This window comes from Pollicipes pollicipes, unplaced genomic scaffold, assembly GCF_011947565.3.
Source record: "Pollicipes pollicipes isolate AB1234 unplaced genomic scaffold, Ppol_2.1 Scaffold_6138;HRSCAF=7277_pilon_pilon_pilon, whole genome shotgun sequence".
Lineage (NCBI taxonomy): Eukaryota > Metazoa > Arthropoda > Thecostraca > Pollicipedomorpha > Pollicipedidae > Pollicipes > Pollicipes pollicipes.
In genome coordinates this window covers 19,370,260-19,395,588 of record NW_023596818.1, presented here as the reverse complement: position 1 = coordinate 19,395,588, position 25,329 = coordinate 19,370,260, and the positions used below count along the sequence as shown (strand labels likewise).

General features: G+C 49.5%; 3 protein-coding genes across 5 annotated transcripts; 2 read left to right on the top strand and 1 right to left on the bottom strand.

The window, feature by feature from the left end:
* The first annotated feature begins 5,891 nt into the window (after nt 1-5,891).
* On the top strand, nt 5,892-11,960 carry Uev1A (Ubiquitin-conjugating enzyme variant 1A). The gene is made up of 5 exons (XM_037229303.1): nt 5,892-6,131; nt 9,935-10,077; nt 10,464-10,589; nt 11,471-11,680; nt 11,723-11,960. Exons 1-4 carry the CDS (start codon nt 6,107-6,109, stop codon nt 11,612-11,614), a joined length of 438 nt encoding a protein of 145 aa, XP_037085198.1. The 5' UTR covers nt 5,892-6,106; the 3' UTR covers nt 11,615-11,680; nt 11,723-11,960.
* Rrp42 (exosome complex component Rrp42) lies at nt 11,912-16,115 on the bottom strand. Of its 2 annotated transcripts, none has more exons than XM_037229302.1 (7): nt 16,088-16,115; nt 15,111-15,196; nt 14,359-14,555; nt 13,853-14,018; nt 13,409-13,603; nt 12,830-12,985; nt 11,912-12,355 (listed from the first exon to the last, which is right to left on the bottom strand). In XM_037229302.1, exons 2-7 carry the CDS (start codon nt 15,165-15,167, stop codon nt 12,254-12,256), a joined length of 873 nt encoding a protein of 290 aa, XP_037085197.1. In that variant the 5' UTR covers nt 15,168-15,196; nt 16,088-16,115; the 3' UTR covers nt 11,912-12,253. The 2 variants fall into 2 exon arrangements, with proteins under 2 accessions (XP_037085197.1, XP_037085196.1); XM_037229301.1 differs by having other exon boundaries at nt 16,030-16,098.
* A 3,369-nt stretch (nt 16,116-19,484) lies between these two features.
* Nucleotides 19,485-23,097, top strand: LOC119106167 (receptor-interacting serine/threonine-protein kinase 1). Of its 2 annotated transcripts, none has more exons than XM_037229775.1 (5): nt 19,485-19,572; nt 20,744-20,888; nt 21,296-21,415; nt 21,756-21,907; nt 22,379-23,097. In XM_037229775.1, exons 2-5 carry the CDS (start codon nt 20,756-20,758, stop codon nt 22,538-22,540), a joined length of 567 nt encoding a protein of 188 aa, XP_037085670.1. In that variant the 5' UTR covers nt 19,485-19,572; nt 20,744-20,755; the 3' UTR covers nt 22,541-23,097. The 2 variants fall into 2 exon arrangements, with proteins under 2 accessions (XP_037085670.1, XP_037085671.1); XM_037229776.1 differs by having other exon boundaries at nt 19,500-19,589.
* Nucleotides 23,098-25,329: the final 2,232 nt, after the last annotated feature.

Below are 25,329 nucleotides of genomic sequence, written 5' to 3'. Positions count from 1 at the left end.
TTCTCTCTCTCCTCTATCTTCTCTCTCTCTCTCTCTCTCTCTCTCTCTTCTCTCTCTCTCTCTCCTTCTCTCTCTCTTCTCTCTGCTCCTCTCTCTCTCTCTCTCCTCTCTCTTCTCTCTTCTCTTCAATCCTCTCTCTCTCTTCTCCTATCTCCCTCTGCTGAATGCACGACCACAGCGAGACTGGAGTCCTTGATCAACCAGAGGAAGCCAGACACTATTACGCAAAACTCTGACATGGTCGAAGCCCCTTGGAAATGCTAGTGATACACGGATACCATTTTACTGCAGTCCGATAGAGTTTGGACGGAATTTTGTTTTCGAAACGGGGCTGTCGATGAACACGTTTTATTTAAATTTTCACGCACCTCAAGTGTAAAAAAAGATCCCGGTGACTTGTTCTGGGCTCCGTTATGAAGGTCAATGGTTCCGAACATGACCTGATTCCAGTCTGAACAGCTTGGTGCTCAAGGAGGTACAAAAGGGGCTCAGCCCGTGTTGACTGTATACCCGTTAGCACTTTGGCGTGGTTACGCCGGTGAAAGGCGGGTAAAATTTGGAAATATGTGACAGACATGGCGACAGGCCGACTGTGAAACACAAAAATGCGCGCTTTCGGTGCGTCGAAGAGCGCAACGAAAGACGAGAACGGCTCTTGAATGAAGAGGGATGTAGGGTGGGATGGAATGGACACTTATTCGGTAGTGGCAAACCGGTTTAAACGCATGCCGGTGAATATTTTAACGGCGATTAATGCCTAAGCCTAAACCAAAGTGTCACGTACCTTCTGCTCTTCAAAAAATTTACAGGGCTTCCATTGACATCCGGTCAGCGTGCTCGTTTCTCACAAAAAAATGGCCGCTGAACTGGAAAAATTAAGCCCGGTCTCGAGCCCTACCTCCAGTTCACAGCCATGTCCCGTTAGAACTTCAATTTCTTCTGAGCTTGATGCCCGTGAATTTTGTGCAGGACGCGATGCAACCCCGCTGGAAAAGTCGGCGAAGTGACAGAAATAAAGCAGGAGATACATGGGCGTAGGAACAGGGGAGGGGGGTGGGCAGGGGGGGCATGGCCCTTCCACTTTTCAAGGTGGCGGGGGGGGGGGGCAGCAATGTTAACTGCCCTCCCCCCCCCCCCCACACACACACTTTTCAGATTAAGGTTGCATTTGGCTCACTTTTGCACTACATTAAACATGCATGCCGATTTACCTAGTTCACCAGCCATCTCCCTTAAAATGCGTCATCTTTTTCGTATACTCATTGGCCATCGCTTAGTGTCACGGTGGCAAGGCCGGCGCCGCACGGCCTGGAGACTGCAACACCAGGCGTCGAGGCTGTATGACTTGCGAGCGCGCATGTTCAGGACCATATTATGCAGTTTTCTTATCGGTAGTCAGCTCTGATAGGATCTTGAGCATTTTAAGGCAATCATGAGTTGGTCATCTTAATACAACTTAGGAACCCCATTTCATCTACAATCTACAGTCAGGGAGCACTCAATATCTCTGAAGAACACAGAAAAATACGGAACTGGAGTCTATGTGACAACTATCGGATTACCTGCGGTGATCAGAGATGTTGTTGCGTCAGTGAGGGTTTCTATGCTGATCCGGGGCCAACTGCGCGGTTCAGAAGGCCTCTTGTCAGGGAGGGGAACAGTGTGAATATGATATGTCCTTCTCATGGCCTCCGGATCGACCAGGAGATCCCGCCCCGTGCCACCAGAATAATAGCCAGAAGACGCTTTGCAATGGGCCGGAATGGCCCTTTAGTCCTTGACCGGAAACGGCAATGTTCTCCTGTTGTTCTGCTCAAGAGTCCCCTTGCCCGGAAGGAAATACGGGGTCTCAGTATCGTTGGGTAAAGGGGTGTCTCATCAATGTTGAATAAGGTGGGTCGAAATGAGCTTAAAGACGAGCAAGGTCATGCCATGTTTGCCTGAGAACGCCGCACGGCATGGCCAAAACCGAAAAGTTCCGGCCACTGCAAGTGCCTCTAGATAGCGGGCGGCTTGTTAATTTGTCTTCTGGATAGATAAATAACTGCAAAAAAACACGAAAATAGGGATTTTACCCTCACTTTTCCAGTTCAACCACCAGATTCCAGCCCCACTTCGCGGTGCTTTAAAGGCCAATCCATTCTTTTTATCAGTCTAAAAATTCTACACGTAAAATATGCGCTCAGACTGCCTTCTAAATGTAAGATGTGATGTCACGAAGTGTTTAAGGATGCTTCTTTAGAAGCGACGTCATTTTGTTGACGTCATCAAATTGTTGACTGTTCCCCTCCCGCCCCCCCCCCCCCCCACTTTTCAGATTAGGGTTGCATTTGGCTTACTTTTGCACTAAATTAAATACGCATGCCGATTTACCTAGTTTACCAGTCATCTCCCCCAAGATGCGTCATCTTTTTCGCTTACTCATTAGCCATCTCTTAGTGTTACGGGCGCAAGGCTGAGGCCGCACGACATGGAGACTGCAACGCCGGGCGTCGAGGCTGTTATTGCTACGACTCGCGAGCACGCATGTTCAGCATCATATTACGTAGTTTTCTCGTCAGTTATCAGCTCTGACAGGATCTTGAGCATTTTAAGACGAACATGGGTTAGCCAAGTTAATAAAATTGGGAATCCTATTTCATCTACAATGTACAGTCATGGAGAACTCAATATCTCTGAAGAGTACAGAAAAACACGGGACTGGAGTCTATGTGACAACATCGGACTACTTGCAGTGATCAGGGATGTTGTTGCGTCGATGAGGGCTCCTGTGCTGATCTAGGGTTAACTGCGCGGGTCAGAAGGCCCCCCAGTCAACAGTCATCAATTTGATGACGTCAACAAAATGACGTCGCTTCTGAAGAAGCATCCCTGAACGCTTCATGACATCACATCTTACATTTAGAAGGCAGTCTGAGCGCATATTTTACGTGTAGAATTTGTAGACTGATAAAAAGAATGGATTGGCCTTTAAAGGGATGTCAGGGATGGGAACAATGTGATACGATATATCCTTATAATGGCCTCCGGATGGACCAGGAGATCCCGCCCCGTGCCACCAGAATGATAGCCAGAAGACACTTCGCAATGGGACGGAATGGCCCTTCAGCCCTTGACCGGAAACGGTGTTGTACCCGTGATGTTCTACTCAAGAGTTCTAGTACCCTGTACCCTGTACCCTGTACCCTGGTGTTCTTCTTGCCCGGAAGGAAATGAGGGGTCTCATTATTGTTGAGTAGAGTGGGGCTCTCATTATTGCTGAATCGCGCGGGTCGAAATGAATTTAAAAAAAACGAGCAAGGTCACGCCAGGTTTCCCTGAGAACATTCATTTTTTCGAATGTATTAATGAAACAAATTACATCAAAAGGCTTGAACATGCCCGCCCGCAACCTCGAGAGCAAGGACAAGGATGGTGTGGATTGCAACTTCCGTAAAACCGAAAAGTTGCGGCCGCTGCAAGTGCCACCAGGTGGCGGGTGCCTTGTTAATCTGTCTTCTGGACAGATAAATAGCTGCGAAAACACGAAAATATATATTTTACTTTCACTCTTCCAGTTCAACCACCAGATTCCAGCCCCATTTCGCGGTGCTTTAGGAGCCAATCCGTTCTTTTCACCAAACTAAAATTGCACACGTGAAATATGCGCTCAGACTGCCTTTTAGATACGAGATCTAATATCATAAGCGTCCAAGGACACTTTTTTCAGAAGCGACGTCCTTTTCTTCCACCCGTTGCCCACAACTTAATATTAGCTGCTGGGTCGATGCTGCGCGGCCTACGGAGACTGCAGCGCCTGAGGTCGAGGCTAGTGTTTTTGAGATTTTCGAGTGTGCATGCTCAAAATTACGTCACGTAACTTGCATTACTAGTTGATTTTAGTGATTTAAGGTAATCGTTTCAAAAGCATCATCATTTTCGTCCGCCGGTGGGCCACGGCTAAATATTGGCTACTGGACTACGCTCCGCAGACTATGGAGACTGCAACGCTCAGTGTCGAGATTTTTGTTGCGATTTGTGAGCGCGCATGTTAAAAAACACTACATAAATTGAACGCCTAGTCGATTCTGATTGAATGGTGAACATTTTCAGACAACCATGGCTCGGCGATGTTAATACACGTTGTTGACCACTCGATCTGCAATCAAATTTTAATCTTCAAATTGGGATCAAACGTATCGATCTACAATTTTCCTTCGCGATGTCCTCAGTGTCTGTAGAACCCAATTTTGACAGGGCTCCTGAATTTTATCGGCTTAGAAAGAGTCAACTACACACCGTAAATTAAGAGCGCCGGTGATTTCTTCCATGCAGTCGTTCAACGCCCGATTTATGCAGTTTATTGACCTCAAAATGCAAACAGAACTGAGCGCACGGTAGCTCCTGGTTTCTGTTCTGGTTACAAGACAAAAATAACAATAAAACGAAGAAACCGTGTCACTTGTTAACAAGCAAGCTATATCCGGGGATTTGGGGAGAGATTAACATAAGATGGGCTTTTGTCAGCCCTGTGTTTCTCCTTGGCAGGGCTCTGGCTACGCTTGTGCCTACACACAAAAGCAGATCAAGTCCTTTGCGTCGCATGATGGGCAATGAAGTGTCCGTTGGGCCAGTTTATACCTAAAGCAGACAGCTTCCCGCAGGCTATTTTTTCTGCGATGGTGTGGTGTGAGGGAAAACAATTCAGAAAAACATACTGTTGCAGGTGTCCAACACTTGTTTCATGCACCATGTAGTAGTAACGCTGGTCCTAAAGTATGCAACAAAGCGGCCATACGATCAGTTCGCAGTCAGTCATGCGGTAGACATCCGGGCCAGGGCAGTGGCCGCCGACGGCGGACAGGAGCAAGGTTCAGGTAAGGAACATGTGACAGATGGGCGTTACTTTGTGGCTTGATTCTTAAAGGAAAATCTCCAGTTTTATGGCTTTTGTTACATTGCTTCTAGCAGTTTCAAGCTCCCGAATTTGTTCCCGTATAAAGTGCTGCGACAATTCTTATCTCTTGAAAAGCAGCCAGCAAAATGAAGGCGCATGAAAAATCTGTTGCGCTGCGAGCCATCGATCCACTTTCAAAATTCTCACCAGCCTTTATCCAGGCCGTATTTTGACATCTACACTGTGGAGGCAGATGCTTCCTCAACGGCCCAAAATGCCTACCCGCTCGTGAAATTTCACCTCCCAGGCAAAACAAAGTTAAAATGGACGAATGATCTGAGGAAGCTGGATAGCCTTATTTGCCAGATGACAGAGGAGTCGAATAGGCAAGATTGTGCACCAGCGGGAAACAGCTCTAGATGCATATCTAGCATAGCAGCAATGATATCTGAACATAGAGCGATAACAACTTCCATCCCTCCCCCCCCCCGGTCATCAGGCTTGCTTTCCAGAAAAACAATCCTGGAGTACACCCCGAATTTGCCCCCCCCCCCCCACACTTCTTGAAACGTTCCTACGCCTATAAGGAGATATGTTCATACATTTCCGTGCATCCTTTTCCCCTATGTGTATTAAGAGGTTTCAGAAAGTACGGTGCGGCTCAAGTTGGCATTGGGGGCTCCCCCTAAAAAACTTTGTTAAGCAACACCTCTGGCTGTGACTATCTTGCCTCCTTTTTGTACGCTCCTTTTGTTTATGAAATTGCAGAGCTACTTGCCATTTAGCTACGGTATCCCCCTGGTTCAATAAGCTATTCGTAACGCATTAGAAACAAAAGTATGGGTAACATCTACAAATCATGCCAGTTTTTGCTATGGAATTATAGTGTCATGACAAAAGCTGCAAATATCAGGCACTAGAAATGCATATTTTCAATTTATTTATTTGATGTTTTCTATGTCGACAAAAGTGGTGCGTATTTGCCGAAACAAGACGAAGTAAAACGCGCAGGACCGAGGCGAAAATTGGGGAGAGGGAGCGGCGCGCTGAGTGGCGTTGTGGGTACTGTGATATGGTCTAATCTAGATACCGCAAATGGAACGTTGAGGAAAAAGGAGCTGAATCGAACCATTTCCTCAATATTCCTACTTTTGCAAGGAGTTTGGTCAAAGAGGGGGTAGAGGTGGTCTTAGGAGGCGGCGCGCTCCGTTCCGAAATCAAGGCGCTGTGATGTCTGGGCAAACAGGTGGGGCAGGTAAGGATTTTCTCATTCGTGTACTCGATGCCTCTTTATCTCAAAGCATTGAATGTGACAGTGGTGGAAAATACTGTTCAATATTTTGTGAATTGAAATGTTTCTCTGACCCTGTCATACATCACTTTTAAATCAGCTCATTATTGCATGTCATTGTGCGGTGAAATATTTATTTGAAAGTTGATATGCTTGAGCCTCGCATTGCAGCCACAAGGACTGATTCTAAGGATCAGAAACTGGCACAATTGTTGGCACATATGTCTGTGTGCATTTATGAATGAGGACCTCATGAAAGAGGAAAGGAAATCAAATGCAGTTTATGAGACATTGAGTGCTTAAACTATACACTGTGCTGAAAATTTCCAACATAGCAGAGAAATCATGGCAACAATTTCACTACATGTACTCTTTATCTGGATACTCAGAGTTTGATGCATTTTTGCTGCCAATTTCAACATGCAGTCAATGTTTCAAAGAATTTTGATGTTTCAAAGGTAATAGCAGGTCAGTATATTCCCAAAATATTTGTGCTAGAGAACCATCTTGAAAGTGCAGCATAAATTTATGTAGCCTGAGTTTGACACACACATTAAATATTCAGGGCTCAAGTGTCTCATAGGCATCCATCACCATGGTTGGATTTTTTTTGCAGGCTGATAAAGGACAATTGGTGGATGAAATCAGTGAAGGGAGCTGTCTCTTTAGTCTCAGAAAGCATTAAGCATTAACTGTATGCTAGTGCATGGAAGGAAAAAGTAGTGAGACTATGTTTGTCCAGATACCTCGCTCACACAACACAGTTTTGGTCATCACTGCCCGTAAGAGCATGCTGCTTCACCTTGCTTACTAGCACATCAGAATACAATATCAGGAGGCCCAGAGAGAGCCTAAGATTGGCATGATGATGGATTATTCTGCTGTTATCAAGAGGGGCCCATGAGGACTTGCAGAGATTGTCATGATGATTATACTGCATTGTACTGCTGTTACCAAGAGGGGCCCCATGAAGACTTGCAGGAACCCCATCCAGGTAGGAAGCTGTATTTTCAAAAGCTTGTATGCCACTATGGGAAGAAACATAAATATGTGGTTTTGTGATATTTTATTTGTATGCCTAATTGTTACACACTATATAAAATATCCATTAATAAGGCTGTCTACAACTTGTCAGAAGCCTTGCAAATAAAAATAAGCCAAAAATATACATAATCAGTGGCACCAGACTGTCTGATCCAGATACTCATGTTTGTTTATGACATGAGCAAACCCTTGGTGGATCAAGATACACTAGGTTAAATGACATCAGTGAGCTTGGCAGATATCAATTTTAGTGAAAAAGCTGCATTATGTGCCCCACATCAAGTGACTCTGAGTATGCAATGTTCCACTAAAAAGGCACTGGCTTCTCAATGAGCAGGTGCTGGTGTGATAACAAGTAGGCACTAGTCTGGCAATGATGTAAGCACTGGTCTCACAACATATAGGCACTGATACTATGCAAACTAAGCATGATGTGATGCAGACTAGTGCCATACTTCATTCATTTCCCAAATCATCTTATTCACAATGAACATATTTTTGAACTTGTCATCATAACAGACTAGGTTGTTAGATACCAGCAGGAGTTGAAATGAAAGTCTAGGAGTAATTCTACCAGGTACTGGCAGCGGAAAAAAATACTGGAAATGATCACTGCTGACTGGCTTGCTCACACACCTCCCATGCCACACACAAAGTCCTTTAGGGCTCCTTGTTTATTCTTTGCAGCAGTTCTATCCCAGGGTAAAATGTTGGTTGCTACCTGTGACCAAGCAGTCAAGAGATCCATCCTCACTTTTGAAGCATTACAATGCACACTGCCCAGTCCCTGAGATATGTGCTTTCCAAACTCAAAATTGTATGACTATCACCATCACAATTGCCCAAGCATGTTTTGTTTACATACTGCCTGGTGGTGAGCATCAAGGACATATCTTTTATCCAACCTGAAGTAGTTCTGAATCCATCATTGTGGATGCTTAAGCTCATCAGTATTATTTCATTTCTCCTAAGTCATTAAGGTCATTTTTCAGATGTGATGTTTGCTGGATGTTCTCAGTGACAGATTTAAAATAAAAAGATAGATAAGTATAAATATGTATATGGGCATGCATGGGATGGTATCAGTGAAATGTAAGCAATTCCATAGTATACCCCTGATATTACATAGTTTGAAAAATGCATTCATCACCATAGCCAAACATTGTGTAACTGATCCAAGATGAAGATAGCCTTTTTGCATTAGTCCACATAAAAAGGAACAAGGAAGCTTTTTGTAAGGGCAAAATTGGCTGACTGCCCCACTCACTGGGATTTCTTAAGTAAAAATGTGTGACATAGGTATGTGATTTTCGCTTTGCAATCAAGCTGATGTTTTGAAAAAGGAGCACAGGTCATTGTGCCACAACAGAGCCATGCTTGTGCATCTGAGAACATGAAGTTTGGGTTTGAATTTATTTGAAATCTGTAAGCTAGCTGGTAATATCCCTTAAATCATCTTGATTGACAGGATTCCTGGGATGGTCCCTTTTTATGTTGAGCTGACTTCCTCACCAGAAGTCAGCCCAGTCTAGTTTACCAGCCCAAGGTTAATCCATTAAGATTTATTGATGGCAATGTATATTCAGAAAGATGAGCAGATGATATCATTAGCTGAGATGGATGTTGATTAAATGTTCTTAATAACTGAATGAAAGAAAATGTCCTGAATTAGGCCCCTTTGAAACCAAATGTAGCAAAGCTAGCATCTAAAAATACTAACCTTGAAGCATTTGGTCAGATGTTATACATGTATCATGGTATGAAATTATTCTCAAATCATATAGACTTTTTGCAGGAATTGGATAAGAAAAAACTGTTAAACACAATCATAACAGTTATCCATTTATCTGACATGTAAGGTCTTGATGGCTACGTCGGAAGCCATGCTTCGTCAAACCCAGCCGGCGAATCAGCACTGGGCCGTCACGAGATAGGCAGATCGTTTCTGCAGCGGTCCTGAAGACATGTTTTACCCCATCAACATAAAATGTTGGTGAAGATTATTGTAAGTCCTTTTGATGGAGTGTGGAGAGTCATTCAGTCAAGAAGTACTTTCTTGGTTGCTGACTGCAAGGATTGGGAATTGCATGTCATTTGCGACGCTGCAGTCATTGTGCGGGTTGTGCGGCTTTGGATTCATGATTTCTACTTACTGCACCACATTTTCAACACTTGTCTGGGAAACATACCTACCAAGCAGGCTTGAACAACAGCTGTGATGGCATGACCATCATGTCATGCCTGTTCCGCGTAGGGAAAAAATGGTCATGCATGATTGATGGACAAAAAGTAGCCTCAAGTACTGGGTGGAAGTGGGCCCAGCATACTTGCCTCTTAATAATAGCATTATAAGCATTGCAAGAAGATTTCTAGCATTTCAAGAACTTGTAGACCAAAAACAGTTTACCCTAACCCCCATGCCATAAATAGTGCAGTAACCAAAAGATCAGTTAAAAACTGGCTTGTTTTCAGCTTCCATGCTTCTACATTGCATTTTTTAAATGTCTGAGATTTAGCCTTAAAAGACTAGACTAAGAGTCTTCCCAATATGCTCGCATTACTTCACTAGTTTGCCCAGTGGCATCTCGTGCTTTTGTTAGTGTCCAGTGGTACCCCATGCGGACTTGCAGTGCCTTTTCCTCGCCGCGCCTCGGGTTCCCCATTCCCGTCTTTCAGGGTTGTTCCGTTCGCTGCGTTCGTTTTGACGCCGTTGGTCATTGCAGTGGTGCCTCGCAACTTCCGGCTGTTGGAGGAGCTGGAGGCGGGACAGAAGGGCAGCGGCGACGGCACCATCAGCTGGGGCCTCGAGGATGACTCGGACATGACGCTGTCTCGCTGGACCGGCATGATCATCGGACCGCCCGGCGTACGTGGTCGCAGCCGCCGTTGCAGCTCTGAGAAATCGACTTGCTCTGCTGAGGCGCCGTGTGGCAAGGAGTGTTGGCAGGGAGGGGGGAGAGCGGGCTCTCTTGCCGGCGCCTTGTGATGCTACATTGTGGTCTACTGTAACGAACAGTGGAAATTAAGCGCCTGTATGGTAGTCATGATACGTTTTGCTCAATGATGTTCTGGTCGTGAATTGGACAGTCATATGTCTCCCATGGAACGGATGTGACACGATAGGAAAGCGAATTTGTACAGCCTTCAAGGGCCTCAAGTTTTCCTCTCTGTCCGGCATTTCATAATCTTCCCCTCCTCGGTGCATTGCCCATCAGCCCAGGCACCAGCTGACGTCCTGTGTATCGCTTGCAGACAAAGTTCGAAAATCGTATGTACAGCCTGCGACTGGAGTGCGGGCCCAACTATCCGGACGAGTGCCCGGTGATGCGGTTCATCACCAGAATCAACCTGAGCGGTGTGAATGCCCAGACCGGCGTGGTGAGTGGCCGGGGCCCGCTGCACAACTGCCCTGTCGACGTCGCGCTCTGTCAGTGCATGGTGAAGAACACGAGGCGATTACCTGCCGACAGAATACACAACAAGTTGAACATCAGGCCGCGACATGCTATTGGGGAGAATTTTCAGAACAGTACCATGTGCTTGGGAGTTACGTTCTTTGCAGGCTTGGGCCTTTCATTCTTTTATGTCTAATAACGACAGCCTTGCGTCAGGGCATTGTTCAATGGCAAGTCGGCGGCTACATTGTTGCTTTTGCACCGCTGGCGCCGCATGTGCATGGCTGGAGACATCCCGTTTTACTAGCGATTTTCCCTTTTAATCTTCAATTTTGCGTGGGGAGCGGGGACACGCTCTGACAGAACCAGCAGTTTGTTTTTAAATCATTCATCGTTCCCACTTCGTCATCCGGATGACTCATTGATATGAACGAAATGACGGCCGCCTTGCGCCCATCACACTCAGTGAGGGTGCAGCGGTCCGGCGCGCGTGCGACTCACGTCGGAGCAGGTTCGAGTTCGCGTTATCTAGAGCCGAATGCGCAGATTGCCCTGTTGCATCATCTGTCCTGAACCTGCCTTGGGTAGTCTATGTGGTTGCGATCGTCGTGTTAAACCTGTTTACATCTGCGCTGCGTGTATCTACGTATTTGTCCGCAACTTGAAAGCCAATGCGTTGCTTGTAGCAATGTTCAGTGACGTTCAGAAAGCACTTCCGCCTTGCAGACTGCAGCTATTTCATATTGCTTGCGTCATGCCGTGCTCCAGACGCCCAGCAGCCCTGGTGCCGGGCGGGCCGGCTGCCAAGGTCCGCCGCGTCTCCCGTCCCGTCTGCTGATCTCCCCTAACCGACCCGCTCCGCAGATCGATAGCAGAAGCATTCCAGTCTTGGCGCATTGGAACCGGACCTACACGATTAAGACGGTGCTCATGGACCTGCGCCGGCGCATGACGGCCAAGGAGAACAAGGCGCTGCCGCAGCCGCCCGAGGGCAGCAACTTCAACTGATACTCGCCAAGCCAGGCCAGGCCGGCGCCGTCTGTCACGTCCTGATGTATACTATATGAGCGCGGCGCGGCGGCCGGCGGAGGGCGCGGCCGTCGCACCGCCGCCGGCCGCCCGCGCTCAGTGATGCCGACCGGTGCTGCGGCACCCAGGCGGGAGCGTCGCTTCGCCGCCGCCCGCTGTCAGGCCCGCGATAACCTCGGTGGGCGGCTCGGCGGCTGGGCGCCTGCCGCCGGCCTGCGCCGCCGCCGCCGCTGCCGCCGCCGCGCAGCCGCAAACGGAAAACACCGGGCGAGGCGCTATTGTTTTGATGATTTACTTGCACCGAAATACATGAAGCCAATTAACAGGTGGTGGTGTTGGCGCCTGCCGCGGGGCAGAGTTTGAGCAAGGACTCGTACGGGGGTCGATCACAAACGGTGCGACATGCTGGGTCGTCACGGCGACAACCACAGATAAGGCGCCGTGTCGGACAGCGGGACGATGGTCGAGTCAACACCCCCCATGGGCCTCCCACCAGGCGCGGGCTGCTGCATAAAGCTAGCGCCACGACGAACAACAATGCGCTCCGTTGCGAGACAGCACTGGACACAGCGCTAGGTACATGACGGCAATTGGCGGCGGGCTGGGCCGACTCCGGCGTCAGCCGAGGAATCCTCGGATCTGCCGGTTCTCTATCCGCTCCTCAGCCTCCAGTTGAGCGGTCAGCGTTTTGTTGAGCACGGCTCCCAGCTCGGACGCCATCTGTGGAAGAGGAGCGAGCGGCGGCCGTCACATCACCGAATACGCTTGTTTAGTCCACAAGGCCATCTTCAGATCAGGTCCGCAAAGGTGGCCTCAAAACACGACCACTCCAATGGAAGACCGTGGGTTGCATCCGTCGACACAGCCACTGGCGGGACACCGGCCACCGATCGGAATTACGCGCGCCGCGAGTCTTCTCCGCAGCCGCCGCAAACGACCCCTCCTCCCTCTCCCTTATCGAGGGGCCCGACCAACAAGAACAGCGCCGTCATGTACACCGAGGTTGTGCAGCTTACAGCACACATTGCCTCCGGCCTTCCCACCACTGGTGAATCCCACGAACTGTCCTACAATTAATAACCTTGCGGCAATCGGCATGAAGAACCGCGACGCTAGACTGTCCTGGCATTTACAAGCGTCGGACTGTTGTTTTCAGCAGCCCCGGCCCGACCGGCCCCGGTGCGCGAGGCGTACCTTCAGCGCGTGGCTGACGGTGGCCGGGTGGAGGCTGCCGCGGCCGGCCTTGGTGACGGCTGTCACGCTGCCGGTGGCCGTGACGGCCGTCACCAGTGACGCCTTGCTGCACGCCTCCTCCTCCTGCGTCGGGTCGACGATGCACTCTGTGTCCACCTGGCGGCGGCCGTCCACGCTCCATGCACTCATGTATACGTACAGTGCAGTACGGACGTCAGCTACTTTCACTGAACCGCCTGCGACGTCAATGTTACCACCATAAAACGATTCAATATATTGGTTTAGGCAGCTGCCAACGAGTTCCAAGCAATCACATCCAGCAACATAGGTTTCTCCAATGTAATGTATTTTGCCTCAGATAAGAAAACCAAGTTCTGAAGCTAATAGAATCATCCTGGTCCACCCCGACAATGGCGTAGCTCCCACATATTCTCGTCAACACGCGGAGCGCAGCCACCAACACTTTGAATGTAGATTGTACGCCGGAAGCCGGGGCGCCTGGGCAGAGCCCGCCAGCCGTAGACCATGAGCACGCGACCAATCGCCGGCCCGGAACTCGCCAGCCCGTTCCCAGCTCACCAGCAGCAGTGTGATGAGGCAGGGCGCGTTCTCGACGCTAAGCCGGACGACCTTGAACGGATCGTCGGAGAGCTCCACGTCGACGCGGCCGCTGTCTGCCCGGCTCACCTCCAGCTCCGGGATACGCGCGTTGAACAGCGCCGCCTTCACCGTGCACGACACCGCGTCGTATAGGTTCCCACCGCACTCCAGAATCTGGCCATTTCGTGAACTGTGTCATCACCACACTCCAACATCCAGGGACATCGTGCGTTTTGCACGGGAAATATTAAGGGGCCATTTGATAGCAGCATTCCGGAACGAAACATCCGCCCTAGACCTAGAATGTTTGCACACCATATCGAGTTCCGCTATTCTACCGCATTTCACATTTCAGCACCAGGTAATGGTACAGGCAATGTCTGATTAACACGCAGAACTTTATTTCCGCCAAAGCTTCCCCACCAGGATGTCGACGTAGAGTATCCAGCACTGCTGCGCGGGTACGATGGCCAGCTGTCGCAGGTCGAGCACGCCCGGGCTGGAGTAGGCTCGGGCCAGACAGCTGGCGATGCTGCCGGCCAACGCCTCGCCGCCGCGACCCTCGAACTCGGGCGTGGCGTTGGCCGAGCTGCCGGCGGGGCTCGCGTCACTGGCCGACGACATCCCGCACTGAGCCCCGACGGCGGCCGCCCTCATCAATCAGGCTACACCACCGTCAGCATCGTCAAAATAAAGGCCATGGATAACTTCTGCCTAGAACACCCACTTTCAGCTGATGAGGGAAATCAAATAAGCTGTGACTAGAAAGACTTGTTTAGCTCCAAGCAATCATGCATGGAAATCGGCCATAATTATATGTTTTCAAATATTTTAGTAATGATTTTACATGATCCGAATTCACAAAGCTATCTGTTCTAAAAATCATCACCAACAACACTTCCCGCATTGAGGATCGAACCGGGCCGCACCAATCGACGGAGAACTCGAGGCGGCCGCAGTCGGGCCGGGCGGCGTCGGGCGCGCCGATCTCGGCCTTCACGCCGACCAGCACGTCCGTGTTGGCCAGCCGGACGCGCGCCGAGCCAGCCGCGTGCGTCACCAGGCCCGTCTCGGCCTCCAGGGGGCGGTAGTCGTGCCGCCGCCGGCCGTCCGTCCGCAGGTCCTCCTGCGCACCGCGGGAGGTCACGTCCGACACGTATGGCCACCCCCTCGGGCGAGGACATGGACGTCAGGCATATGTGTGTTACCATACAACATAGTAATCATAATGTGCCTCAGGCACATCAATTGTGGACACCTTTCATTATTTCACAGTGTTATGCTTTGGCAACACACACTGTGGTGCTCACACCTACAGTAGGTGTACAAGGCACAGTAAGGTGGATGGGACGAAAAGTGTGGAGAAACTGGGAGACGCGTGGAAAAATGTGAAGTGTCTTCAAACTATGCTAGCAAAAGGATTCATGTTGAACATGGATGAAATGGTGTTGAACATGGATTCCACCTGATCCACGTAACAGACTGTTAAACAATTATGTGACAGCAGCCTGCCGCATGTTGACTGTGCTTGTGCTATGAAATGTGGTCACTTAAGAGATATCTGAGATGTTATGCATACCAATCCAAGCAGAAAAAGATGGCATGCCCTGCTGAATACAAATTGAAGTACAAAGGCTAAATATCCTAAATGAGACAAATGTAGATGACATTGGTGACTTACCTGCACACCATGGATAACAAATATCTTTTCTGCCTCACTCAGCAGTACTTCAGCCATGCTGCCAGACTTCCCTGATCAGCTGCAACCTTTTGAGAAAGCACTTGGTTACAGCACACAATCAGTCATGTTTTAAGGTAGCACCATCTTCACACTCTCCATATTATGTAATATAAAGCAATTTTGGTATGTAACCATACCTTACATATTTGATGCCATCACCATCCTAACAGCCTGTTCCAATAAGGACCCACATGTTGGTGGTTTGAAAAGGCCATCTCTGTGCTGCAGCACCCAGCACCTAGACCCAAGATAGGTCACAAGTATGGGGGTATAAAGGTTTTTGTAGAAAGGTTTTTGGAAGGACTGTGCTCTGTGAAAATTTTTCAGGGATGAATTCATTCTGTAATATTTCAGCTGCTGAAATGACCCAATGGGGTAGTGACATCAGTGCTCAACCCAGTGCATTTGAGTCATGACTGCCAAACTAATTTCAGGCTAAGATGGCTTGAATTTAGAAACAGCATTCCTCAAAACAATATTTTGGGGGAATGCAATTTTCTTAACTGGAAGGAACTGTCCCAACATGCAAATTGTTGGTCACATCAGGTTTTCACATGCTTTAGCCATAGGCCACCACATACAAAGCTGTCATCTACTGCATATATACACAGCCATTTTTTATATAATTTTGACATCACTATACTCAATATAATCTGTGTGCAATGTCTGTATTGCTATCTAGTCCCCCAAGCACTTTGCATGGGCTGATACTGTCGACATCCATGTGGGACAAAATCCTGGCATGGAACGACCAGGCCTCGCACTTCCTTTAATAGCCTGGATCGACTAAATTTAGTGCGTAAACCATGCGGTATTAGTATCAGCGGATGTGACAGACAGTCTTTTCCACCCTTCACACCTTCTCTTAGATCCACGCATCTAAAACGACCAAAAAACGATGTCTTTCAGACACACACCACCCAACCAGTTCCCATAAGCTGAAGTGTAAACTTTCGGTACTGTTTTTTCCAGGATAGTGAGCGTCGCTAACAGTTTCAGCTGAATGTACAATGACGTCAAAGAACCACAGAATCGATGCACGTCCAAGCGCGGCATGCCCATGACGACATCTAGGCGCCTCCCGTCATGCGTGTGGCCCCTAGCAGACGGACGGCGGCCGAAAGAAACCGGACTGAACAGAATGGGACCATAGAGAACCGCATGGAACCAAGTGGAACGTCATAAAGGGAGGCTGCAGTGGATAAAACCTCGATCCCGACCAGATCGGGCGGTACCAGATCAGACGAGATCTGATGGGATCAGATGGGACTGGACGAAATCGGACTGAACAGAGCAGGCCTGGACCAGCGGGCTCGAACGAAACCAGAAAGGAGCTCGCCCGACCGGGCAGGCTCGGACGGGTTTAAGCGCGACCAAAAGAAACCTGGGCGGACAGAACAGGACCAAACGAAGCCGGACGGACGCCGGACAGAAGCCCATGAGCAGGGGCGGATACGGGGCCATGCCCCCCCCCCCCCCTGGGTCCCGAAGGGGCTTATTGGCTTCGAAGGGGCACATATCCGGCCGAACAGGTGTAGTTTTTTTTTTACATAAAACGCAACAAAATCAATGGGCGTCTTTGGACTCGCAGCCGACCAAGAACAGTCGCAAACGAAAGTAAAGGGCCCGCAAGTGGACAAAAACGAAACTTCAGTGATTGAAAAACTGTTATTTAGTATTTTCAAATTTAATTGTGCTGTCCAGGGGGCCTATACCGTTTCCGGGGGCTCTACATGCTCACTTGCAGGGTCATACTGATCGTTAAACAGCCTTCCACTTCGCCCTTGATTTTCAGAATTTGCTCCGGGGCCTTGTGCTGTTGCTGGGCCCTTCCTGCTATCGCTTCGGGGCGTTCTTGTCAATCAGGAGCCTTCCACAGATTCTTTTCACTTACCGGAAAGGCTCTATACGCTATAGCTGGGCCCCATATGTTAACCTGCTGGGGTAGTCCCGGTCGCTCAGGCGCCGCTTATGTTCGTCTCGGTCAGCCTATGGACGCACTCATGATATGGTCATGGGCCCTCTAGATTGATCTAGGACGCTTCCCATTATCTGCCACTTGTTTAAGACCTTCACTCTTTTCGGGCTCTGTTAATCTGTTAATCCGTTCTAACGGAATCTGTTAACCTACTTGGGCACATAGGTCGTTCGGGGCACACTATGCTGGGTCTTGGGTGCTTTCTATATAAATGGAGGGCCCCACGCACTTTTCGGGGCCCGTCTGTTAAATTTTCGGGCACGCTGGATTGTTTTGGGGGCTCTGCACGTTGGATATTTTAATGTAGGGCCCTACACTCTTGTCGGGGGCCATCTGATAGCCAGCTGCTCGGGTACGCTCGATCCTTGACGGGCCCTCCGCACTGGGTCTTGGGTATTTCTTATTTGAATGAGGGGGGGGGGCTACGCTTTTGTCGGGGGCCTATTTGATTACCTGCTCGGGCATATTAGATCGTTCGGGAGTCCTCTACATTGGGTCCTGGGTGCTTCCTTTTTGAATGGAGAGCTCTACGCGCTTGTCAGGGGCCCCTCTGTTTATCTCCTCGGTTACACTGGATTATTCGGGGTCCCTGTTCATTAGCTCTTGGTGTTTGAATTTAGGGCCCTACGTTCCTGTCGGGGACCACCTGATGATCCGCTCCGGTGCACTCCATCTTTCGGGGGTTCTGCGCATTGGGTTTTGAGTGCCTCTTATTTTAATGAAGGGCACTACGGTCTTGTCGAGCCACTTCTGATAAGTTGCTCGTGCACATTTAATCTATATATATATATATATATATATATATATATATATATATATACTTTTTATTGTTTGTTTTAAAATCTGATGGCCAGAATGCGAAGATATTTTTGGAGGGACCTCAAACTTTAGGGGCCTCACAGCGTTGAGTAGCCCCCCCCCCCCTCCTTGACGGAATCCTGGATCCGCCGCTGCCCATGAGGCAAGACGGGACCATAGCAAACCAGGCGGGAACGGGCGGGACCAGACCAGACAGAACTGGATGAAACTGGATGAAATCTTATGGGACGGGATGGGATCGGACGGGACCGAACGGGACCAGACAGAACCGGACAGGACCAGACGAGACCAGGCGGAATCGGACGGAACCGGACATGACCGGACGGAAGCGGCCTGAACAGAACTTGACTAGACGGGACTAGACCGGATCTGACGGAACCTGACGGGACTGGACGTGACCGGACTGAGCCAGATGTGACCGGATGGGATCAGATCGAATATGCAGCCGGACGCTGCAGAGCGGGACCAGATGGAACCAGCGGGACCAGATGGAACGAGATAAAACTTCGGGAGGCCAGGCGAGACCGAACGGAACCCAACTGGACTACTAGACAGGACTGGACAGTACCGGATGGCACTGGACGAGGCCGGATATGGTCGAATGGAATCGGACAAGAGCTTGGGTAGGGTGGAATAGGACGGAGCCCTGCGGAACCAGACAAGGCCTAAAGAAATGGAACGGGATCGGATGGCCAGGAACTCGACTAATATGAACGGAACAGCACAGGGCGGGACCGGACGAGACCAGAACTGGGCTATCCCGAAGCAGTCCGGGCCGGTCCAGCTCCGTTCTGTCTGTATAGCTCCCATCTGGTCCCACCTGACCTAATCTGATTCCATCCGGCACCGCCGAGCATCGTCTGGCCCGCCCGGCCCTGTCGGCTCGAGCACATCGCGCTCTATAGGGTGCCGTCCGGTCCAGCCCTGTCCTATTCGATTTCAGTCGGTCGCATCCGGTGGCACCGGATGGCACCTAATCTCATCCGATTTGATTTGTTTACTTCCTGGCCCTTTTGGTCCCACCTGGTCCGTCCGGTTTGTCCGACCTGCCCGGTGCTATCCAGTACCATGTGGTCTCAATATTACCTTCTTTCCTGTCCTGTCTGGTTCCGTCCCTCTCTGTCCAGTTTCAACCGGCCAAGTTCGATGGTATCCGATTTCGGTCACTTTCAGGTCATTTTGGTTCCATCCGGTCTGTCCGGTCCGTTTGGTCCGTCTGGTGCCATCCGGTCTCATCTGGTTCTATTACATACCACTCTGCTCCATTCGAACACATCCGATCGCGTCCGCTCCCGTTTGGCTCTGTCCAGTTGCGTTTGATTCCATTCCGCGCTGTCCGATTCCGTGCGGTGTCTTACAGTACTTTTAGGTGGCAGTGATGTTTGGTTTTGTGACGTGACCGTAACATTGGATGGAAATGTGATATCGAATGGATACAAAACCGCTTCCAGTGACGTCACATCATCGGCTGACTCGTGATATCCTACGTTCGGCACGACAATTCACATAACTTGAGTTTCGAAACCAGTATAGGTCTTTCCAAGGCCATGTGACCCGTTCTACGGCATTGATGTGGCCCAGGTATTCCGACTGTCGTCGGTGAAGGTAATGAAAAAAGAAAGGTATTGTATAAAAGTTCATTCATATCATTGTTCATCCAGTCATTAGCTTTAATGTGAGAAGCTGAACCTGTAACGAACTGCAGTTTGTGCCATATGGGGCCCTATGACCAAACCTGGCATGTGGCAGAGTTGACATTTGTATGCATTTTATCACCTCACTTTACACCTTATGGTAATCAGAAATTGAAAAGGCCACTTTGCATGTTGATCCACATGTCCTTGAAATCCCATTCAGATAACTGAATGGCTAAATTGGGGATGTGATCTGTGTGGGATATGATAACACATACAATAAGGGAAGGATTGTGTCAGGTGATTGAGCCATCATTCCACAGTTAAATTTAAGGTAAACTGGTAAAAACCTGGTTGTGATGGAGAAATTCCACAACTCCTATTACCCATCTCATCCCTTCTTATAGTTTCCGTATTTGTTATTTGATTTTGGTTTTAGGTTTTATTACCTGTCATTTTTTCTCCATCTGTGTGTGATACATTATTCCCTAAAGAATGTATCAAATCAAAATAAAAGTGAAGCATTCATAGTGAGCACAAGGTGATGATGGATATGCTTTGTGTGGGATGAAATTTGTATGATTGATAAGATTGTCACACACCAGAGTGACTGGTTGGAGATGCCTTGCTCTGGGGGGCAATTTGACCCCCAGAGATCTTGTAGCTAAGAGAGCTAGAGACACCAAATCTGCAGGGTGTGTTGGTCTGTGTGTAAATTCACTTACACCAAAGTGTGAGGTTCAAAGGTCATGATTTTTAGGTGAAGTAAGGTCAAGCAATGTCAAACTCCAAGTTGATCTCCTAAGTGCCCTCAGAGCCTAGATACCTTTTCTAAGCAATAGGGAACATGCTCATTTAAGGTCAGTGACCTTGTTTGACCTTCAGAAGGTCATGGTGGCCAAAATCATACAAGGCTGCTTTGAGTTTTACACTTGAATAAGTGACAAAGATTATACTAGGTCAGTCTTTGCAGGGAAACCATTCTGAAAAACCTCCTATGTGGGGGCTTAATTGACCCCCCCCCCCCTCCCAATCTGAGCATGCTAAGAGATTGGCTGTGACCATAAGGGTAGGTATTAGGAAGGGTGTGTATGAAGTTTGTGATAGTCCACTTTACCTTTTGTTCATGAAGTGCTCTTCAGTTTTCAGATAACATGTCAGGACACATCCAGTCTGATTCAACCAGCTTTACTTCTGGTATGCAAGGAATGGAAGCTAATGTTCCACATTCTTCAAGACGCCCAAATGCTCGAGAACAAAATGACAGCTTTAACGACTCCCAGTCTGGTGAGGTGGAAGCTGATGGTGATGATAACAAACAAACTGGGTGACAGCAGCAAAACCAGTTTTGGCTGTGATATTATTTCTTTGACAGAGCAGTACCTCAGGTGGCTGTGGTCCTCTGATGCCTGACACAGCACTGATAGGTTGGCATTCACTTTCACCATGCCATGTGAAACCTAAGGAACAGGTCAGGCCAGCACAAGCTAGCAGATTTCTGACATGTTTCTGGTATTAGTGATAGTTGGTGTATCTGGTGGCAGTTCAGAGTTATAGCCAGTGATGGTTCAATCACTTGGATGGTAGTCACCACCAGAATAGTATGATGGTAGTATTGTGCTAACATCCAACAGTTACGAAGCTGCTGACAGTTCAGTGCCACCTTTGTGTGCCACTGACACTCTGTGTGGCAGGCCGGGGCTCTGTCATAATCAGTGGCTCCAACAACATCCACGTGGGCAGCAACATCTCGCTGGGGGTGCAGAAGCAGACGCGCCGGGTCCGGCCGAGGACAGTGCCACCGGATGTGGCAGGTTAGTGACACCTTCCGGAGGACACAGGCAGTTGGACAGCTGGTGGTGTTAGCTCCTGATGTGGCTGTGGGTGGTGGGTACTGCAGTGGGGAAACCGGGTGTGTTTGCAGTGCACCAAGAATGTAATGTTCTGTTCTACGCGACGGCACGTAGAATGCTTACCAGACGTGTTTGCAGGATGACTCGTTTTCTGTTCACATCTTTGTAAGAGTCGTGACTATACCCGCGCCTTTAAAGATGCAACATTTTTGTTTGCGGGTACTATAAGCGCTCCTGAGAATGTAATTGGCAACTTATGCTCTTTGTAATGTATGACATACCCTTTCATCACACACTCCAGCGTTGTTCCGGTGCACAACGATGGTGACGGACCGTCAGCTGATGACGGCGTCCCGCTACACGGGTGCCGCCTGGCGGGATGTGGCGCGACGGCTCGGGTTCCTGGCCGGCGAGACGGACCAGTTCGAGTTCCGGGTGGACAGTCTTCGCGAGGTGCGGTCCTGTCCTGTCCCCTCCCACCCCCTCGGTCCTGGTCCCGGTGGCACGTGCCCTGTCGCGGCGGCTCCGGTTGTCAAGCCGGGCTGTTTCGCGACTCTGCCGGTGAGGAGGTTTTGTCATGCTTCGGGTGGGTTTTTGTGATATCCCGACCGTATTAATAATGGGCTGCCGCTATCTCCCGGGTGCGTCGTTTCTTAGTTCACGATGATGGGACAGTTTTGTTCATTATACCGGGTAAAGTCTGCACGTTTTAGCTTTTGGGATGAGGCCATGTCAGTGTGCTTCGTTGTGCAGTATGCTGTTGCTTAGGTTTCGCGAAAGGATCGAAATCGTAAGCCCGCGTTTCATTACCAGTCGCTGTGGCTGACTGATCCCGCGAGAGGATCGAAGCCGTAAGCCCGCATCCCATTACCAGTCGCTGTGGCTGACTGATCCGGTTGGCCTTCATGCTGTATTGTCCCGCAGGCTTGCTTCCGAATGTTCAGAGCGTGGCGAGAGAAGGAATCGTCCGGTGCCACCGTGGAGAAATTAGTGAAGGCCTTGTGGGACGAAGGAGCTTATGATGTTGTCCTCAAACTGCCGGAGGCGTCTAGCTCGAAGGAGGTGTATGCTGCGAAATGTCCGTAAATGGCTGTGAGTGGCAAACAAGATATTTCCAGTGCCAAATGAAGTCTAAGAATATTTTGTCAAGAACATAGATGGGTCTTGAGCCTTATGGGACTGCGTGTTGTGGCTGTTGTGGCCTTTCGGATGAGATTTGTTTTGGATGGTCGCTGTTGACGTGGAGGAATTTGAGCGATTGTGTGCAAGTATTCTCACGTCATTTCACATGCACCGTGCCTGTTTTACTGTGGGACCATGCCAAACATTGTACAAAAACCTGTGCGAACATGATGCAAACTCATCCATTTTACTAGCAGTGACTTTCCAGTGAAGTAGCCAGAATTTCGACCAGGAGGAGACCAAAACTGGTTGTAGGGGCATTTTCAGCCAAGGGAGACCCCCTACGTCGCTGTAGGGCTCTGATTTTTCCGGAGCCATTTTAGGACGGGATCCAGGCTCGTTCAAACGGCCGGAGGTCCGTTTGATTAAGTGTAAAAACCCTTGCGGGCGTCTTTAAACGTCGACAAGTACTGTCATTTTCGGCCTGGAGGGGTCCCACAGCTTCCAGGGGGGGGGGGGGGGGGGGCATAGCCCTAAAAGCCCTCCTGACTGACTTTCCGCGCTTTTGTGAGCTAACATGTGGTGCACTGTTTTCTCGTCGCCGTTGATCGGATGTGATGGAAATGGGCTCGAACCACAGTTCGCCAAGTCGCGAGAAACATTCCAAGTGATTTGCTGGCTTGTATGGACACGCATTGGAGCTGCTGCCATGGCCTGGGCGCGAAACCACGCCCATTCCATTCTTGACATCTATCAGTCTTCACGTGTGTCCTTGTTTTGCTCTGTGCCAGACGCAACAAAGGTGCTTACTGATGTCAAATTAGTGTGCTTGTGTGACGGAGGGGAAGTGGAGGTTGCAGTCGAGGGCGCGTCGGATACCGGGGCAGAAGACATCCGTCGAATGTCCGCCTCGTGGGCGTGATGCTGGCCGGCAGGTGCGGCTGCGACGTCAGTGGACACAACAGGGTGGAACGGCGGCAAACAATGGTCGCTTAGTATTGCTGTGGCAATACCCACGCCAGAAGTACTTTTGGACTAGTGTTTCTGTTTAATTTTTAGTGAGTGCCTGTTGTGTTCGTTCTGCGTGCTACTAAGTATATTTTATTTTATCCCCTTTATATGCATAGGATGGAAGTTCAGTCGCGGGCATCGGCGGTGCATGGTGCTCACTAATAAACGCTTCTGTATCGCTTCCAATATGAGTGTATCAGGCTGATTTTATTGTTTTCATGTGAACTCCGAGCAGTGCTGGCTGGTTTTCGCAGCAGTGCGCCAGTTTGGTGTAAATATGTTGCCCCGTCCAACTGTTTTACTTACAATATCATGCATTTTTGTCGACGGACCTTGTCTTTTAGAAGGACGTATTGCAGTCGCCTTTTTTCTTTGAGGTATTCCAAAACGTGGGTGGCGTGATACTTGCTGCGGTGCTCGCGAGATTCTGTCGTCCATAACTACCAGTGTACTGTCGTTGATTGGTAGCACGTCGCTGTTTGACGAGCAGTGTGGGCCATCCGGGGTCAGATGGGTGGCTTAAGATAGCGCTGTAGGGGGTTACGCCGTCTGTGTCAGACGACACGTCGGCAGGGGTATCGCGCCGTCTGTTAGGCGACACGTCGGCAGGTGGTGTCCGACGCGAACGCCAGTCGCAAGGAAGCATGGCCGTGTGGCGTCGGCATGACATGACGAGATGGCGTTAGCATGACATTACGATATGGCGTCGGCATGACATGACATGGCGTTAGCATGACATTACGATATGGCGTTAGCATGACATGGTAGCATGGCGTTGACATGATATGACAACATGACGTTGCCATGATATGGCAACATGATGTTGGCATGACATGGCAACATGACGTTGGTATGATATGACAACATGACGCTGGCATGTGAGAACATGAAGTTAGCGAGACATGGAAACATGACGTTGATTTCACGTGGCAACATGTCATGGCGACATGGTATTGGCATGACATAGCCGTGTGGCGTTGGCATGACATGACAACATGTTCGAAGTGACATGGCATTTCCTTACCGTGCCCTTTGCGCGGGACGCTGGGCGGACGATAACCCCGCGGCGAGCATGAACATTATTTTCATACCGGCGCGGTCCAGGGCATATCCGCCGTGTGATGACATATGCTGGAAATCATGTTCATTAAACCGGTGTTCAACATTTGATCGTCGTACATCACCCAGAACCGACTCCAGGAATGGCTTTGGGTGGCGCGTCACGCCGTATCTCGTGCGATCCGAGGCGCATGCGCCGTCCACGGTCGTCGAACTATGCCTGACCAATGTCTTACTGCATCGAGCTATAACTCTGCTGCCTGAAGGCCGGTCACGTTTTGGCCATATGCGTTGCACGTGAACTCCCAGGAGGGATCCGGGAGCAGTAAGGAGAGTGAGTTTGAGAATTAGCGTGAGATATGGTTGAGAATCGCCGTGAGTTGTGCCAAGAGTTATCTTATTAGTTTGACTATCGGAAGCCTTCCAAGAATAACGTGCGGGGTGTCATGGACGGGCTCCCGGTAGCCTGTATTCGGGGTATCTGCTGACCGGTCGCGGGCCGCGCATCCCACGCCGGCCAATGGCGGGGCGCCACGTCATGGCGGGGCGGTTCCTATTACCGCAGTCCACTACATCTCCGCGGCAGCATCAGCCGTGGACCGCATTACTAATAAACGCAACAAATCCAAAGCAGACACCAAACAAAGGGCTTCAGCAACGGCAACATTCATCACAACCCTACC